The sequence below is a fragment of the Chrysoperla carnea genome, chromosome 2 (assembly GCF_905475395.1).
Source record: "Chrysoperla carnea chromosome 2, inChrCarn1.1, whole genome shotgun sequence".
NCBI classification, from domain to species: Eukaryota; Metazoa; Arthropoda; class Insecta; order Neuroptera; family Chrysopidae; genus Chrysoperla; species Chrysoperla carnea.
Genome location: NC_058338.1, coordinates 66,835,424 through 66,854,785, shown reverse-complemented (window position 1 = coordinate 66,854,785; position 19,362 = coordinate 66,835,424). Strand labels below are relative to the sequence as shown.

The window sequence follows — 19,362 nt, the reverse complement described above, 5'->3', positions numbered from 1 at the left end:
AGACCGACGGACGGACAACCGAAAATGGACCCTTTAAATGATTTTATGAACACCTATATCAAAATTTTGTTCGTAGGTATCATAAATATTTTTAAGCGTTACAAACTTGGAACTAAACTTAATATACCTTGATATATTTTATATATACATGGTATAAAAAGGAAGAAAAACACACATCATATAATCGGATCTAAAATTTTGTTATCGAAGGTTTTCATTTTATCATTCGTGATGAATTCATTCTACCATGTTTGATGTTTATATATCTTTTTTTAATGATCATAACAAAATCGTTGTTAAAATTTTTAAGAATCGTATTATCTATTTTATGCTTGTTTCTGTCTTCTATAAAGTTAACACACTAACCAAGGTTTTATTCTACCACTGCCAAGGTTGTTAAAGATCTTTGTTATTAAACAAAGATCGTGAAGATAGCTTTTTATCTATATATACTTATATATATACAATGCTCTGAATGACTGAATGGCTTGGGAGCTGTGTTCTTTGTACGATGAAGGCATCCGATAAGAATGGATTTTTATAAATTCTCCAAAAGAGGTGAAATAAATTATTAAAGTTTGTATGAAAATCCATCATTTCCGAGTCCACTTAGATGTTCGCTTTAAATTAGAAAGTTGTTATTTATAAATACGCAAACTCATTTTGTTTGAAACATTTTTTTGTAAACCGGATAGTTAATTTTATGCGTTTGTTCATTCAATTTGAACAAAAATTGTCTTTATAGAAAAACAAATGATTGGATTTATTGGAGAAAATTAAAAGAGTGCCTAGATTTCGTAGAAACACGAAATAACAAATTTGATACGAAAAAACAATTATGGATAACACTTTTCAGTCCGTTTTTGCCTAACTGTACCGATTGCAAAAAAATGTTTCGAACAAAAAATGTCACATTTTTAATCAATAACAACTTTCTATTTTAATCATCTATCGATTACCAGCTATGGGATAGAGTTTGCTTTTCATTGAGCTTGAAACGCTAGTTCAAGCCATTATTTTGCTTGAAGAATTTTTATCGATAAAACTTATTATGATCGGACCACATTAGTGCACGTTATATTATATTATTTTATTTGAAAATTGATTTAAGAGGTGCTAACTAATTATATGTTTTTTTTTTTTTTTTTTTTCATATTGGAAACACTAAATTAAAGCACTAAAATTTATAGTAATGGTACTAAAATAACGCATGAGGGAGTTTGGAAAAATAGTCCAGGAATTAAAGCACAAAATAAAGGAACATGTATTACGAAAATTAACCATAAATTATAGAAAGCATCTTCAGTCAATACTTTTATTCTTAAATTCTATCCTTGATATAAATGTTAATTCATAATTTCCAAATACATCTCATTTAGGGACGATTTCTCTCTAGATATAAGATACGAGTGCCTTTTAAGGAGAGATGGCGAAATTTAATTCAAATCAGAATTTTATCTCACATATATTTTAATTTTCGTTGCAAGATTCCTGTAAAAAATTAAAAAATACAAGGTAACATTTTTAAAATTAATTTTTTATAATTTTTGTTTTATTTATTTTCCAAAATGTTAATGCAATAAAAGAAAAAATATATACAAAATTGGCGGCGATAGATAATAAATATAATAATAATCTTAGTAACATTTTTAGCTATTTAGCCGCTCCGGGCAAAAATAATATTTTCCGCCCTTTACAATCATATCATATACAGGGTGTCTTTCTTTTTTAAGTTGACATATGCTTGAAACTCGGTAAATAAATTTAATCGAGGAAAATTTTTCAAAAGAAAAATATTAGTTTTAAAAGTATTTATCTTATACCGGCATTGAATTCGGTCTAAATTTTCAGGTTCAATTAAAACCTCACTCCGATTCATAGCTGACAAACATTACATAAAAGATTTAAATAAAGAAGTTGTTCTTTATAAATACGCAAACATTTTTTGCTTCGAAACATTTTTTGTAAACCGAAAAGCTTAGACAATAATTGATAGCAAAAATCTTGGTTCTTGTGCGTTTGTTCATTTAGTTTGAACTAAAATGGTGTTAATAGAAAAACAAAACACTTTTATTGGATTACAGAAAAATGTTTCGAACAAAAAATGTTACTTTTTAATCAATAACAACTTTCCAATTTAAAATGTTCATCTATCAATTACCAGTTATGGAGTAGAGTGAGCTTGAAAACCTAAATCACGTTTATGTCTGCGTAAGATGTGCGCCTACCAACCCAGCATTTTTCACTCGAAGTATTTTTATCGATAAAAGTTATTTTTTGAGTTTCAAGCATATGTCAACTTAACTTAACTTAAACTTTACTTATCTAAAAATGCACTGTGTTTACGTATTATTTGTACAGTTTCGCTTAAATACATAGATTCCAATGATGTTTTTTCAGTGATTTATTTTAATTATAATGAATTTTTCAGGTTTCGGAATAGCTCTGGTTTTTTTGAGTCCTGATTATCGAGATTACTCTATATCATATTTTAAGGAATTGGGCCATGGGTAAGGAATTGGGCCCCTCCCCCTGAATCGGGCCATGGGTATAGCTCATTAAAAGTTACACGTTATCACAATTTTCAATTATATCGATTATTGTTCTGAATTTTTTTAATATATATAATAAAACTGTTTAAAATGACTGTACCTACTAGAAGGTAAGATCACATATCGTTTTCGTATGTTTACTTACCGTAAAGTAATATGTTTTATATTGATTTGCTCTTATTGTAAAATAAAAATTTTATTTCTCTATTGAAACAAAATAAAGAAAATTTAAAAAAATAATAATAATAATAATTTATCCTTTAAACTTTTATTTGCGTACAATATTTCTAAACGTTTTATTTTATTGAGTACCATATTATTTTCATACTGTTATCATAATAGTCTAGAAACACAAGTTTTTCAAGAAAAATTGTAAAAAAAAATCATTGAACAATCATTTTTCTCTAGAAAATTGTTTTTTCAATACTTTTAAGAAACTTTAAAATTAAATCTTATTTGTTACGATACGATTTTTATTCATTCCTTGCCTTTGAGGATATCTGCAGTATTGACTTTTTAAATGGGGATAATCGGGGAAGTTACTCCCTCTTTAAAATAATTGAAGTAATTAGAAAATAACTAGCAGCCCAAAGTCAATATACATGATGTATCCGTTGGATAACCGCTCTCAGCTAGAATTTATATTTCAAAATTGTTGAAATTTTCTCTGTTTTTTAAAAGGGTTAAGCAAATTGCAAAATATCGGAAAAACTTTTGTCTACGATTTAGATTAAAATCCTTTGCTGAAGTGGAGGAAAGTGCTCTATAATGAACCCTCAGGGAAAAATAATCAATCCGTTATCAGTGATTCCTTAAAGCCATCTAGTATATTTATCGATAGATGGCTTCTAAATGATCTAATTAATCTTTCAACAAAGACTTATGGCGATGTATAAGCTATTTTGTTTTTTGTATCAAAAATATTAATTTTACTGCTATGATAAGACAAATTTCAACGTATGTCGATATTCATCTCTCGAAATAATCCTCTTTATACACGCTAAAATCATTCCTATTTTGTGTGTAAAATTATAATAGGTAAAAAATGATCCTTATCATGTGGCGGATCTTGAATGTGTTGATTTTGATAATTTTACGAGTGATTTTTGTTTTCATACGAATCGTTGATGTAAAAGAACAGTTAATATTTTTTTTGAATTGTTTGATAAAAAATGCAATGGGATCATTTTTACCACCTTTTCTTATAAGGTCAGTCGCTTTTGAGAAATATTGAATAGTTCTACAAATTTGAACAAAACAAAAAAAATTGGTAAGTTAATATTACAACACTTACATAAAGACACCAAAAATATTTCGACGTTATATACATATCTTGAATAGTTTGGCTATAATTACCTTTTTTTTAGGGGGATCATTACAGGACATCTTCCTCTAATTTTGACCAGAAAACACAAAAAATGTGTCACTTGGTGATGACTATTTTTTAAATCGCGTTGTTTAACTTTAATTTCATTTTAGTTAGTTGTTTAACTTTAATTTCATTTTTTATATATTATTTAATTAAATGCAGTCTCGCGTTGAACTAACTAAATAAAATACTTCTAACATTTGCAACGAAAGCTTAGATAATTTTTACTTTCAACGTTATCTTTTGTAGATAAGCTTGTAAGCAGCTTTTTGTTTTTATCTTTATACTCAAAACGATATCAACGATATTTTATAAATAAATTTTATTATGTAAAAAAAAGCATTTTGTTGGAATATATGTGTGAAGTTGGCACCAAGCTATTTGAAATTAGTGTTTTTTCGAATTGTATCAAATTATACCTACCTATCTATCGTTTTTGTACCAAAAGTGAAAAAATTGCATAAAAATCATTCGTTTTCTAGGAATTAATCCCAAGTCAAATTCTTCACATGCGATTTTTAACTTTCTAGTATGCACAATCATCAATTTTGAGAAGAAGTATGTGTGTGTGTGTGTTCGTACGTACGATCGTGTTAATTTTTATCCTAATCGATATCGCGCGAACAAAAATGGTATTCACTTCGTTGAGGTATCGATCTAAGCGTATTAACGGCAATATGATCCGTAAATTTTCGTTATTTCGTAACATTCGTTCGAGTCGTTTCGAGTCTTTATTATACTGTGGGTCACACCAGACCCACCTCACGGCTTTTTTTATAATTGCTGTGCTTATCATAATTGTGCCTGTTATGCTTGCAGAGAAAACACGGATGCTAGGTAATTTATTGCGTTTCTGTCTCTAGCGATGTGACCTAAGATTGTACCAATAAATGTTCTACAGATCGTTGCCTTATCACATAACATGCAAACAATTCTTTTTGAAATATAATTGAGTCATTCATACTTGCGTTTGAAATGTGAGGCTTGAGGAAAATTAAAAATATCTCTTGGAAGGACAAAGTGACCATGCACGAAGTCTTAAAAAGGACAGTAATCGAGGAAATAAGTTATTTGACCAAGGAATCGAATAAAAAAATGCACCAAAAAATTTTTTTGGTGTAGATTTTGTACATAGGATCAATATTGTTAAGCGTTACAAACTTGGGACTAAACTTAGTACACTTTGTTATATTTCATATACATGGTATAAAAACCAACAAGCAATTATGATATAAAACGTAGGTATTTTATGTATTTTGTTGCATTAAGGAATAAATGTTAACCCACAAAGTAAAGAAATATGATTACTCGGAAGTAAAAGGATGCTTCTTACCATTAAAAATTTACTGTAGAATATCTGAAAAAGTAAAATGCATGTTCATATTATTGCATTATTTATATATAACGTACATAAGTACATAACATTATTTATATAAATAAATGTTACAAATAGAATCAGCACAATTACCGGCTGATTCAATAGTATGTTGACAAACTTCGGGCATGAAATTTTTGCATCCGAATAATCAAAAATATTCGTATAAAAATATGGGCTAGAATCTTTCTTTTTCGAGATACACGATCGTTAGCCTTAAGATTTTTTTACAAAACTTTCTGGTAGGTACCTCGTCAAAAATGAAACTTTTTACATAGTGTTTATATGACCTTATTTTGTTACTTTTATGAAAGTTTCTCATAAAAATAATTTACTCAACATTATCTTTATTTTGTTTTTATCACCATGAAAAGGAAAAGTTCAATATCATGTTTTCATGTTTATTGTTTTTTTTTTTTTATGTAAGGAATTCGTAATCTAAGTTTGGTAATGTGTTATTGTATCATCCTGTATAAGTAGGCATGCTTTATTGTACTGTAAAAGCATACAAGTGCAAAGAAAAAATTCTTCAAGCGTGCATATACTATTGTGAAGATTCGATAGAAAAATAAGTCGAAAAGAGTCATAACTGTGTTATGAATAGAATCATAGTTTTGGAGGTAGAGAGTGAAAAGTTTGAATATAATCATTCTTAGCAACATTTTTGAAAATTATATTTTCAACTAGAAAGGCATAAATTTTATCTATAATATAAAAACCGTTTAAAATGTCTCCAAACAAATATCAATTTGAATCATATACTTTATTTTGTAACCTATGATATACGAATATCACACCAGCTACATTTCAGCAAAAACTGATACAGCCACACACACTTTATTCTATTCCATACATACGAAGCGAACCACGTACAATGTATATACTCACCAATAGATGTCAGGAAGAGTCATCTTTTACAGTTGAGGTTTCAGTTTTTTGTGAAAACACTGATAAAACGACGTTTTGAAAATATGAAATCTAACTAGATCAATTTTTCGTCACCGAAACCTCTTGCATACTAAATTTCATGACAATAGTTGGAGCCATTTTCGAGATTGTTTGTTATTATCGTTTAAATATATAAGATTAATTATTGTTTATAAATTATTGCGTATGCTTAGCGAAAATATTGCTCCCTAGCAAACAAAAGTGGCTAAAAAATTAAAAAATTTTCACATCTTAAGTTATTTAATATTTTAAAAATTTTTTAATGTGGCATTTATACTAATATGATTGATCTTAAGAAAAAAATTAAAAAATCTTAAAAAAATCAAATCAATTTAAGAAAATCAAAAAACCCGTTTGCGTAAAATAAAAACAGAAAAGAAGAAACAAGTTCAGTAGTTTAAATTGGGACCATTAACAGTCGGGTCCCATTTAAATCTTGACCGACTCAAAAATTCCCACTAATCGGTACCGATAGTTAAAGTAGCTATTTAAAATACTGAGCTTGTTTTTTTTCATTTCAGTTTTTATTTACGCAGTAGAGTTTTTTGATTTTTAAATTAATTTTCTTATTTTACACTTATTAATTAGGATTTTAAAATTCCTATTTATTGAGATCCCACTTAGTTCGTTGACTTTCATTCACAGATAATGTATGCATTTTTGCATACATATGGCGCTCCTTTGTGGCTAGAGACAAAACGCGTGGTATTTTTTCTTTTTCACAATTTAGGGTGACCGCTATATTGAATTTTCATTACTGCTATATCTTCAGTGAACCTCGCAAGCTTAAGAATAATCGAATGACGTAAGAATCATCAAAAACGCCCCATGTGTTTGATCTCTAGTGTGCCATATAGGAACTCATTTACGTTATGCAGTCGGGTTAAAAGACACATTTTTATAATCTACAATACATCACATTCATATTTTATCCAGTTCAGCTATCACTATTCTAAAAAATTTTGATACGGAATCGTATATAAAAAAGGGTAAAAGTATATGAAGAGCAATTGTTAAAAAAATACGTCCCCATAATTTTTATCAACCTATTACGTAGCAACCAAAACATTTTTTAAATGTTTGGTAACCAGACCCATTATTACGTTATGCTTTTTCTCCTACTATACTTTACTCAATAAAAGTTCTCTTTTTTATGGATACATAAATAAATCTGTGTACTATCTATTTTTTATGATATTTTTTTTTTCTTTTCAGATTTCCCATGAGTCGTCATAACCACATATCCTTATCCATGTAGTTTTATGTTGAGTCGTCGCATATATAATTGAAATCTCATAATAGTTGAGTCGTAAGTTATCAGATTTTTTTTCTCTTGATTTTTTTTTCTCGAAATGGGGGTTTATCTTAAATTGAGAGAAATGGATCCTAATACCTCTTTTCAATGCATGGATACAGAAATTTTATTAAAAGTAATGTATATTTAATAGTAAAACAATTAAGGTCTTACAAGTTTTGTTAAAGGTTAATCAATGAATATTTACAAATTTCAGCTGTAAGCATTAACCTTTTAACGTTATCTTTAAGCCTTGGAAAGGACCATCTTACGTTGTTACAAATATTAAACATTGTCATTTTCGTACAAGCTGTACTCTAAATTTGTAATTTAAAAAAATTATGCATTTTAGGGTATTCCAAAATCGAAGGGAAACGATCTTTTAGTACACTCTTTGTGCAGGATATTCCGTATATGAAGCTAAGTGCTCATAGATTGTGCAAAGTTCCCTTAAGTCACACTTACTCTGCATGTGTAAAAGAAATGTTTTGAATGTTTCCTGTTTGATTTTATTCTGAAGGTAATCGAATTTGCAAAATATTAAGAACGAGGTCGTGGGGGGGGGCTGAGACCCTCGGAAAACCAAAACCCCAACCTAATAGGAAACTAGTACACTTAAAACCCCTTTTATTATAAAGAAACATAAGAAAATCTTGTTTCAAAAATTGGTGCTATTTAGAATTAGGAAGAAAAATAATTTTTTCTTACTTTGGGGTTTAATATGCATGGAAAAACATTTTCTCTGAAATTTTTTTTTTAATGTTTTGAAAAGATTATATTTTGGCCAATTAGAAAAACATATTTTGCATTCTCAAATTCTTTCAGAATTCGATCTGTTGGAATGATAATGTATACTTAACCTGCAGGCTATAGTACCCACTAATTTCCTTTGATTTTAGCTTTATGATAGTTATTTCGAACAAAAGCCTATTTTTCTAACTTTCGACTGAACTATTCGTAGATTCTGTGGTTAAACTACTGCACCATTGTGTCACCATCATTTAAAAAATATGAACTACAATAATACTGAATACAATAAAGAAGGTAAAGACGATATGGCAAGTACAAATAGCAGTAGTGGTATAGACAAAGATAGCAGTACCACTGGCACAACCAGTCAAGATTGTCATGATTCTAAAATAATACTTGATATAAATAAAGATTATGGTAAACCAGGGTATCCATTTCCACTAGTGCTACGATTACGTGTTCTTCAGGTGATTATTGTTTTTTTTATTTATAAATACCTAGATTGTAAGATATTTACTTTAACTAAGTCTGAGGCAATTGGGGAGTAATAGAAAAATACGACTTATTGTTGATGAGTAGAAAATAATCCAATGTGATTTGCAAAAACTGAAAACTTGATAATCTATTACTCTTCACAGCTTTGATAGAAATAGCTGATAAAAGTTGACATTCCAGACTCGGATCATTCTTTTCCATTGAGAACTGCGGATAAATTACCAAGGATGAAACCTGCGGTGGGTTAAATAAAAATCTCCGCAGATTATACAGTGTGCCGCATTTAAGATGAAGATCCTCTTATTTATACGAATATCGATTTGAAATTTTGCACAATCGTGGCAGGGGCACCCATTTATAAAGAATATCGATATTATTTTATACGAATATCGATTTGAAATTTTGCACAATCGTGGCAGGGGCACCCATTTATAAAGATACTTAACCGAAATCAGAACTTTAAACTCAGCCAACTACAAACTGACAAATTGGGCCGATTCTTAATATTTTGCCTAGCGCCAGATATGGTTAGAGATATCGAAAAAGACTATAAGAAATAGTTGCTTAGAATATTTTTTTATACTCATATACCGATTTTCATAACCAAATTCGCCTTTTTCATTATTTTGGTCCCGAGTCTAATTATTACAAGTTTATTGATATATTTGAATGCATAACACTATTAAATTAACAATTTGGGAATTTAGTCATGAAAATCGGTATATGAGTATAAAAAAATATTCTAAGCAACTATTTCTTATAGTCTTTTTCGATATCTCTAACCATATCTGGCGCTAGGCAAAATATTAGGAATCGGCTCAATTTGTCAGTTTGTAGTAGGCTCCATCAGTCAGTTTGTAGAGGTCCCAGCGGATTGGACGTAGTCTCGCCCGAGAAAAAAAAAAACCTCCGGATTTTACATTATATCCACAGGAGCTCCAGGGAGAAACGAGCCTAGAGTTACCAATCGGTTAAAGACGACTCTGCAAGAGTTGCTCTGATTTTCCTTAAATATAGTTAATAACAATGCAGTTTCCTAAAGCCTGATTCTAATCAGTTTCGAAACTAAGAAGCTCCTGATACATTGACTTTTTAAATTTGGATTCATATCTTGGTGAGAGTTAAATGTTGCCACTTGGATTATTGTATCCAAGTGTTAATCTTGTAATCTTTGTTTCGGATTTGCTAAAAGCAACTACTCTATCTATACTTTTAGAAGCATAATCAAAACCACGACTCGACTACGAAATTCAATCTACTAATTGTACTTCATAATTGGTAATGACCAAGATACTTTCTGCAAAATAATTTTCTTTTCATTTTTTTTTTAATTTCCGTTGCAACTGATAAAATTCGGGTTTCCATAACTTACGACTTAAAAACGTCTCGGTCGATCTTTTCATAATATATGACGTCACAAATTTATGCACAGTGGTTTCTCGCACATTCGATGGTGTATACGTCATCAATATGCTAGTTTTCAAAGTATCGTAACATATTTTCTATTTCAATTTTCTTCTGAACTGATTAAAAAGGCTTAACCTATGACAAGTTTTGCTTGATAACTTAATAAACTTATGTCATAATGTCATTTCTTATTAACTATATAAAATAGTACAGTTAAAGATGTTACAAATAAAGGAAAATGAAAGAAAACGCTCGCATTTTGCTAAAACCCCATTTTGCTAAAACTGGATGTTAAATATCATTAGTAAGGCATTAGTTAGTGGTGCAATTGTTTCTATTAGTTAATAAATAATAAATTGTTAATTCAATGGAACGATCAATGTTTAAGTTGACTTCACTATACATATTATAAAACAAAGTCGCTTTTTCTGTCCCTATGTTCCTATGTCCCTATGTACGCTTTAATCTTTGAAACTACGCAACGGATTTTGATGCGGTTTTTTTTAATTTTTAAAAACTAAAAAAGTTGTGCATCGATTAAGATAAAATATTGACACGATATACAACCAGCTTCAAAGATCTATTGTTTTTATCTACTTTTAACCTTCGGAGGGTAGAAAGGTGTAGCGAGAAAGTGGGAAGGAATTATCGAATATTTACAAATATACCTAAGTGGGGTATCAAATAAAAGAGCATGACGTGTAAATTACAAAACTGTTATCCCACGCAAGGAAATGTGGAGGGAGGGGTGCAAGTGGGGATGTTGCCCAGCAAAGCGGGTAGTTCACAGCTAGTACTTTATAAATAGGCAACATAAATTACGTATTCGTAATATATGTATAATAGTTTTCGATTATTTGATATACACTTAACGTTTACGTCATACAAGTTGCCTATTTACTAATTTTTTAAGTAAACTTTAACATTTATCGTTTCATTGAATTAAAACTTTATTTTTTTTAACAAATAGAAATATTTGTACCACTAACTCATATATATTTGATACCCAAGTTTCTTTTCTTTTCCTTTAATAGCTGATTTTAGTAATATCTTTTACTGTACTAATATCTTTCTCGAAAAATATGTAGTCCATTTTGACTCCAAATCAGTTTTATTATTAACTTACCTATACTTCTTGTGTAATAAATAATATACCCAAAACCTTTGTTATTATAACAATATAATATTTCATCTATACTATAATATTGGGAATACATTGTTATGATACTTTATAAAAGGTTATTACATTTATAAATTATGTGCTCTTCTGTGTTGGGTCGAGCAAGATGATATTGTGTATTTCAAATATAATTATTATCAATATCTACCTCTTGTGAATGAATATTTATTTGAAATCAAACACAATTTTCAAAACTAATATTCTACTGATTTAATTTATCTCATACAATTAATTAAATGAATAAATCTAGAGGATTTTGATAATAAATTCGATAAATTTTTGGGAATGACTAATTTTTTAAAATGTTTCTTTTGTAGTAAAAATACAGAAAAGGAGTTTTACGATTTCGGAACGATCGGATTTTTCTCTAGATTGTTCTCTTTGGTGACGTTTTCTTGAATGTCTCAGCTTCTGTTGTTCGGATTGACAAAAAAGAAATTGTTTGTTAAGAATTTCTGCATCGACCGAACCTTGAAAATAGCAAAGTAACTTCATAATCTCAAGAAAACCGCTGTAATCTCTATGATCATAAAACTGATAATAAATTTTAGCTAGATACATTATCGTAATTTTGAGAAAAACGAATTTTTCTGAAAAATTTCAACAGCTCGTACAATTCAAGTAAATCATCAGACTTTAACTTTTTTTTTAAATTGCAGGTTTTTGTATATACTTTGGGATAGTGCGAACGATTTTTTTTCAAAACCTGATTATGAGCTGGAACATTGTAACTTAAAAATGAAAAAAACTTGAAAAAATCCAGATTTGGATCATGAAATACTTTATAAACTTTTTTGTATTTTTATAAGAAATAGTCATCGTTAGTTGTAGCGGTACAAAAAAAAAAAATATATATATATATATAAATGTAATTATAACTTCTATAAGTGGGATGTATCTTGTATAGATACATAACACACAATGACACTATGACTACTGTGGTTTGAGACACTTTTCTTAGGAAAAGGTAACTATGCCTATTGTGGTTTTTATGCGTTCGTACCCTAATCCACGGGTTGGTTAGTCATGAATAATGGGGTCGAGTGAGCACGGGTCTGCGGGTCTTAAGCCTTATTGTTGAACCTTGAGGTTACGTTCAATCACTAATCCTCAGAAAATCTGCGAAATTCTAAAAAAATTTAGATAATGTTCTGTTTACGCTAATCATCTTCTCCAAATTATGTTAACGTGAGACTCTAGACACACGATAGTGTCCGTATAACCTCACCGTCTACGTATTAGAATAACGTAAAGTCATTTTTAAAAGCTTTTTTTTTACTTTTCCATGTACACTTATTCATGAAGGTCCTATCTTTCGTTTTTGAGCAGGTTGATCGTTTGTTTGCAAAAAGTCAACTTTTACTATCTCAAGATGGTAAGAGTATACTTTACCTAGCTCTAGTTAAGTTGAACTAGTACTTGTTGATCAAATTTCAACACTTTTCGTTTTTAATAAACTTTTACTGAAAGACAGTAATAGTCGACTTTACCTACTAAATGTCAACTCTTAATAGAGAATCAACTTTTACTGTAACATATACATACAGTGTGTCGCATTTAAGATGAATATCCCCCCATACTTTCCTTATTTATAGGAATATCGATTTGAATATTTGCACAGTCATAGAGGGGGATGGGTCACATTTTCTAAGATATTTAACCGAAACCCGAACCTGAAACTCAGCCTATACTACAAATTAACAAAAAGGAGAAAGTGTTAAAATTTTGCCTAGCGCCAGAGATGATTAGAGATTTCGAAAAAAATTATTACAAGTTTATTGAAATATTTGAATACATAACACTTTTAAATTACCAATTTGTCCAGTTTTTACATTCCACAGATACAAAATTAAAAAAGAATCTTGTAATAATTTTATGCAAAGACCAAAAAATTAAAAATGTGAATTTTGTCATGAAAATAGGTATATGGGCATACAAAAATATTCTAAGCAACTTTTTCAAATAATTTTTTTCGATATCTCTAACCATCTCTGGCACTAGGCAAAATTTTAAGAATTTGCCTTGTCAATTTGCAATAGGCTGAGTTTAAGATTCATGTTTCTGTTAACTATCTTAAAAAATGAAACCCACCCCCCTATATTACTGTGCAAATTTTCAAATGGTTTCCTATAAATGACGAAAATGTGAGGATGTCTTCATCTTAAATGAGACACACTGTATAAATATATACATATGATTTAAAAACTAAAAATATTTTTACAGATTGTATGCGGAATAACAGCAGTGGTAATGGGAGCCGTAGCATGTATTGAAGAACGTGGAAAATTTAATTTAAGCATTGGAATTCCCACTGGAATAACAACAATTTTAGCTGCATGTAAATTTCATACGTAAAATTTTTCATTTAAATGTAGGAATAAAATGCCCGCTAGGTAAAAAAATGTTATCAAAAGTTTTTTGGCTATTTTAAATCGATCTTGTACACAGAGTCACAAAATATATTCAATTAGAAAAATTACGACTTAGAAAATAAAAAAATTAATGGGAATTTTTATCAAAAATCTTATTATTTTCAGCGTTCAGCATCTATTGCAGTCGTGGTTTTGGTGGCTATCAACCAAGACCATTTCGTGATGAAGTATTTGAGTTAGAAGGATTGGAAGGCTATGTAATATCATGTTTACGAGTTCTTGGACCTTTAACAATTGCGATACCAACCATCTTATTTTGGATAATGGCCTTTTTATTACATGTAGCATCATTATTTTTAGCATGCAAGTAAGATGTAATGCTTTCATGTTATATAATTTGATACCTTCATTTTAATAAATTTGGCTTCACAGAGACCCAATATATTATTTTTGAAATCTGCCCCACATATGTCTTTTTTATGGTATGAGTAAAAGACATGTTACGCAGGGCCGGATTTAAATTTCTGCCGCCCTGGGGCACTGAAGAAAATGCCGCCCCATGACTGAAATTTTATTTTAATAGTTTTGATATCTTATTTAAAAAAAAATTAGAATAACTAATTAATTGCAGAAAATTTATTATGTATTACATATTATTTATTACTGTTCTTTTAAATTTAAATTAATTAGTGTTATTGTATAATTCTCCAATTTTAGGCAAATTCATTGATCAATTAAAGTTTCTGTTATCAAAAAGACATAGATAATTTGAAAATATTTTTAATTCTTCAAAAAAACTATATTTCTGGAATTTATCAATTCCAGAAAATAAAAATATCAAATTTTATTTTTGCAAACCTTTATGGAAATAAATTAATTAAACTATTTTAATTGTTTTCACTTAAGTTTCCTATATTATAATATATAAAATTTTGATTTGATACATAATGCATAAATTATATTTCTTGAAAAATAAAATGTTTATTTAAAAGAATTAGTTAATTATATATTGTATTGAAAATATTTTCTCACTTTCCAAATTTTGCCGCCCTAGAAAATTTGCCGCCCTGGGCACTAGCCCCGACTGCCCCTAGTGTAAATCCACCACTGCATGTTAGTATATCAACAGCTTGACCCTTAAAATTTTCTAGCTTTAATTTCTTCGTGAATTAGTATAATATTAGTCGATAAGATAGGCGTTCAAAGTATACATAAAAGGGCTTATAAATTCTCCAATATATGTGGTTATGCTAACATTCATTTGAGATTTGTTAGAAAATTTCAAAATATCTATATAAGTTTCCCCTTTTTACTTCGTTTTTATAATACCAATGTTTCATTAATCGCCATGTTGTAAATGATAAAACTGTGCTATCGGATTTTGTGTTCAATCCAATTTCAGTTATCGTACGCATCGCACCGTTCGTTCAATAAAAATACGACTTTATACAGAGTGGCTTTTTTTAACTGGACATATGCGTGAAACTCTAAAAATAAGTCGAGAAAAATGCTTCAAACGAAAGATATTAATTTCCAAACACACATCTTATACGTGTATCTTCTAATTGAATCATAGTTTTCCGATTCAATTAAGACCTGCCTCTAATTCATAAGTGGCAAACATAGACAAACACTTTAAATTAAACAGTTGAAGACAAACAATTGTCTGAGTTAATTGTTGGAATACCATGCATAAACAGTGTTGATTACTCTATCACATTACACATACATACATGTCACACATACATAACTAGTATAACTAATATTCCCATATAATACATACTATACAATTTACGCCTAATTTGCCCCCTTATGGGTAAACAGTGATGTTTACGAAAAAATGTTTCGAACAAAAGTTGTATATTTTTTGATGAGCAACATTTTTTATATTTAAACTTTTGTTCTATCTTTAACGCTTTACAAGATGGGTCCTACGGATCCAAAACTCAATTGACCTATGTTGCTCATTTACGAACTTGACCTTAATTTTTACGTCCTAAGTACGCTGTAAAAATTTCACCTTGATATCTCTTTTTGTTTTTGAGTTATCGTGTTGACAGACAGACGTACAGACGGACAGACGGACAGACAACTGGTAATGGATTAATTAGGTGATTCTATGAAAATCTATACCAACATTTTTTTCCTAGCATTAATATTTTTAAGCGTTACGAACTTGGGACTAAACTTAGTATACCTTACATATTACATATATGCATGGTATAAAAATTGTCCTTTAGAAAAACGAAAATATTTTTTGTTTGAAACATTTTTTTGTAAATAGTTTAGACAGTAATTGGTAACAAAAATACCCTATAAGACCCTTTAAGAACTACATATCATATTTTTTGCGCGTTTCTTCATTCAATTTGAACAAAATTGGTTTTTATAGAAAAATTAAACATCTTTTATTGGAAATTTATTTTCGAAGAGTGCTTAGATTCCGTAGAAGACTTGAGAATACAAATTTTTTGATAAAAAAATTCCAGTCCGAAGTTTCCAGTTCTTGCCTAAGCTGAACGGTTTGTGGAAAAATGTTTCGAACAAAAAATGTTACAGTAATGGATTAGATTAAGCTTTTCATTCAGCCTGAAAACCAGGACCAAGTTTAATGCCTGCGTAAGATATACCCTCATAGACCCAACACTTTTTTGCTTGTAGCATTTTCATTGATAAAATTTATTTTTCAAGTTTCCAGTATATGTCAAGTTAAAAAAGACACCCCGTATATCAGGTACATTTGGTAGTTGAAAAATGTACCCCGGACGGAATTGGTTACGCCTTAACCAACCGAGCTACCAGATCTAAATTAATTCTGAAAATTTTAGAGGTGCCCGACTAGAAATTTTCACGTGCTCCCACTTGGGACCCAGCTTGGTTTCCCAATTGGGACCCCAAATTGGGCTGTAACGCAGAAACTTATTTGGGGCCCGGTGGGGCAATCCCTATTGGTTCCCGATTGGGCAGTCCCTATAGGTTCCCGAATGTGCAAGCCCTATGGGTTCCCAATCGAATAATCTCGGTCTGTTCCCGCTTAATTTACCTTATTGTAAATCATTTGCCCCTTGTTAATCAATACAATCATGATGTAGCCTATAGCTTCAAATTAAAAATAAACTGAAAATTACCAAGCAAATTTTTTTATTTATAAATTTATAAAAATACAATAGATCCAGTCAATAGAATGATCATTTTTTTAAACGAAGAAGACGATGGCCATCCCAATCTCGAGCATCTTGTATCACTGTTGTCATTGCCTTCAAAATTTCTTTATCGTCTAGTGGGTTTTCGGGACTGGAAGCTAGTTTTTTAATAAAGACATCTATAATAATTAAAAAAAAAAAAATTATTAATGAAAGAACTATTTTTTTTAATAATCACAATATAACTTGAGATCGAAATTTTTACCTTGTATACTTGAATAAAAACTAGTGCGGAGTTCTTTCACGAAATCTTCTGATCCGTAGACGTTCAAGTTCAGATTGTACATAACCTCAATCTCCAAATGTTTGTTACACATGTGTCAAAATGTTTGTTACACATGTGTCAAAATAATAAAATTCAATTAAACGTAAATGCACTTAAAAAATTTTATGATATAGTATGATGCTGAATTTTTATAAATTAAAATACCAAAAAAAAAACTATTAAAAATCACTTATTTTCGATTCATACTCGACCGTACATAATGTGTTTTTATTATGACAAATAAAAAACTTCTCGTAGCGCCATCTGGTGAAATGTTTTAAATAAATAAAACGCGGGAAATTCAAAAATGAACAACTGATACTTTTGATGCAAATAGAAGGGAAATAGGAATAACTTAATATTAAGAGAAAAAAATAGATTATGTAAAAAACGAAAAGTTTATAAATACTCAAAGTACAGAGTTAAAAGTGAAGTAAAGCGTTTTGAATTAAAACTTTTTTAGGGAAATTATTTTTTTCTAAATTTATAACTATTTACTTACTATAAAAAAATAACTTAAACAAAAAAAATTAATTGAAAAATTATGATTGTTTTTAATAAAGTAGGAAATTTTTTTAAATCAATTAACTGTACTAAGATTAAGAACATATATATTTGCTTTATTCAAAGCAATCAAATTTTTCAAAATCAGGTAAAAATAGAGTAAAGATTATTTAATTTTTACACCGGGCTATCCCAACGTGTTCCCAACCAGGTCCCACTCAAACAAAACCGTTGTGTTTGTCATTTAATTTAATTTGGGCTTTCCCAATAAGTTACCAAATAGGCCCCAGTTGGGAAAAACTATTTAAAATCGCCTATTTTTACATTGGGCTATCCCAAAAGGTTCCCAATTAGATCCCAATTGGGATAGACCTATTTTAATTTAATTTGGGCTTTCCCAATAAGTTACCAAATAGGCCCCAGTTGGGAAAAACTATTATAAAATCGCCTATTTTTACATTGGGCTATCCCAAAAGGTTCCCAATCGGATCCCAATTGGGATACACCTATTGGGCCATGCCCCAACAAATCCCAAGCGGGCCCCAATATAAGTACTGGGACAATTTCTAGTCGGGTGGTTGCTAGATTATTTAAATAAATAAATGACTTTAAAAGTAAGCATATAACATTTTCTTATGGGAAAACGGTAGATGGATGATATGTTTTCATAGATTCCTCCAAAACTATTCGGAAGAAATTAAAAAAAAACACCTTAATAAATTATTGAAAACAAAAAAAAGTCGTTGTGCCCTAATTATGAAAGCACGGTATTGGGGGCACAAATTAAAAAATATATATATTTTTTCAATTTTGATGGCGAATTATATTATAAATTGACAGTATAAGAAGAAAAGTAAGAATAAAATTTTTCGATATCTGGAGTAATTTTCAAAATATCGAAAACTTTGTTTAATTATTTACCTATCGATATTTCAAAAACCAAGGCAGATATCGAAAAATTGTATTCGTATTTTTCGACTACATTCATGAAGTTATTACAAAATGCATCATCAAATTTGAAAATAGAGTACAAATAATTTCGACCCTTAGTCTAAAATTGCCTTGGCGCTCGTACCACCTTAACTAATTTTCTATATCTTGTATGTTTCAGAGCATTATCCACATCTACATTATCAACTATCTATTTCATTGATACAGCGTCTTCAACATTAGAAGCATTATCAATAATATTTATCATTTTATCAACAGTAGTCTTAACATCTTTATTATGCATACTTAAAATCGAATTAACATACGATCCAGATTGACCCGAACAACATTTGGGTGAAATATCTGTAACAGGTGTTAGTGGTATCAGTATGGTTACATTACCATGTGCATCATCATCAACAGTTAGCAAGCATAAAATGTTGAATACGTGCCGTTCGAAAAACTCTAATAAATCATAGCAGGAAGATTGTGAATATTTGGAAAAATTATATAGTAAATAATTAATAACTGATGTTGTGCTTTTTGCTTTGATTTTAAAAGTTTTCTTAAATAATTTTTATCAGTGTGTGATAAAAATATGTGTCGTATGTGCAAATGTACGTACAGTGGCGGTTTGAAGAGAAAACGTGTAAGCTTAGGCCCAGCCAAACTATTCTATGTAAAGTATAATGTTAGGCTGATTTGAAAAGATTCAGTT

At 29.5% G+C, this 19,362-nt stretch overlaps 1 protein-coding gene across 1 annotated transcript; it reads left to right on the top strand.

The window, feature by feature from the left end:
- The first annotated feature begins 7,466 nt into the window (after positions 1 to 7,466).
- Positions 7,467 to 19,121, top strand: LOC123293726. Its single transcript, XM_044874624.1, has 5 exons — positions 7,467 to 7,553; positions 8,500 to 8,755; positions 13,594 to 13,708; positions 13,908 to 14,109; positions 18,826 to 19,121. The coding sequence occupies exons 2-5, from the start codon at positions 8,549 to 8,551 to the stop codon at positions 18,980 to 18,982; spliced, it is 681 nt and encodes a 226-aa protein (XP_044730559.1). The 5' UTR covers positions 7,467 to 7,553; positions 8,500 to 8,548; the 3' UTR covers positions 18,983 to 19,121.
- The last annotated feature ends 241 nt before the right edge of the window (positions 19,122 to 19,362 follow it).

Coding starts and splice junctions, on each gene's coding strand:
- LOC123293726 (XM_044874624.1), top strand. CDS start 8,549: ATGAACTACAATAATACTGAATACAATAAAGAAGGTAAAGACGATATG. Junction 8,756..13,593: donor TACGATTACGTGTTCTTCAG/GTGATTATTGTT, acceptor ATATTTTTACAG/ATTGTATGCGGAATAACAGC. Junction 14,110..18,825: donor TCATTATTTTTAGCATGCAA/GTAAGATGTAAT, acceptor TGTATGTTTCAG/AGCATTATCCACATCTACAT.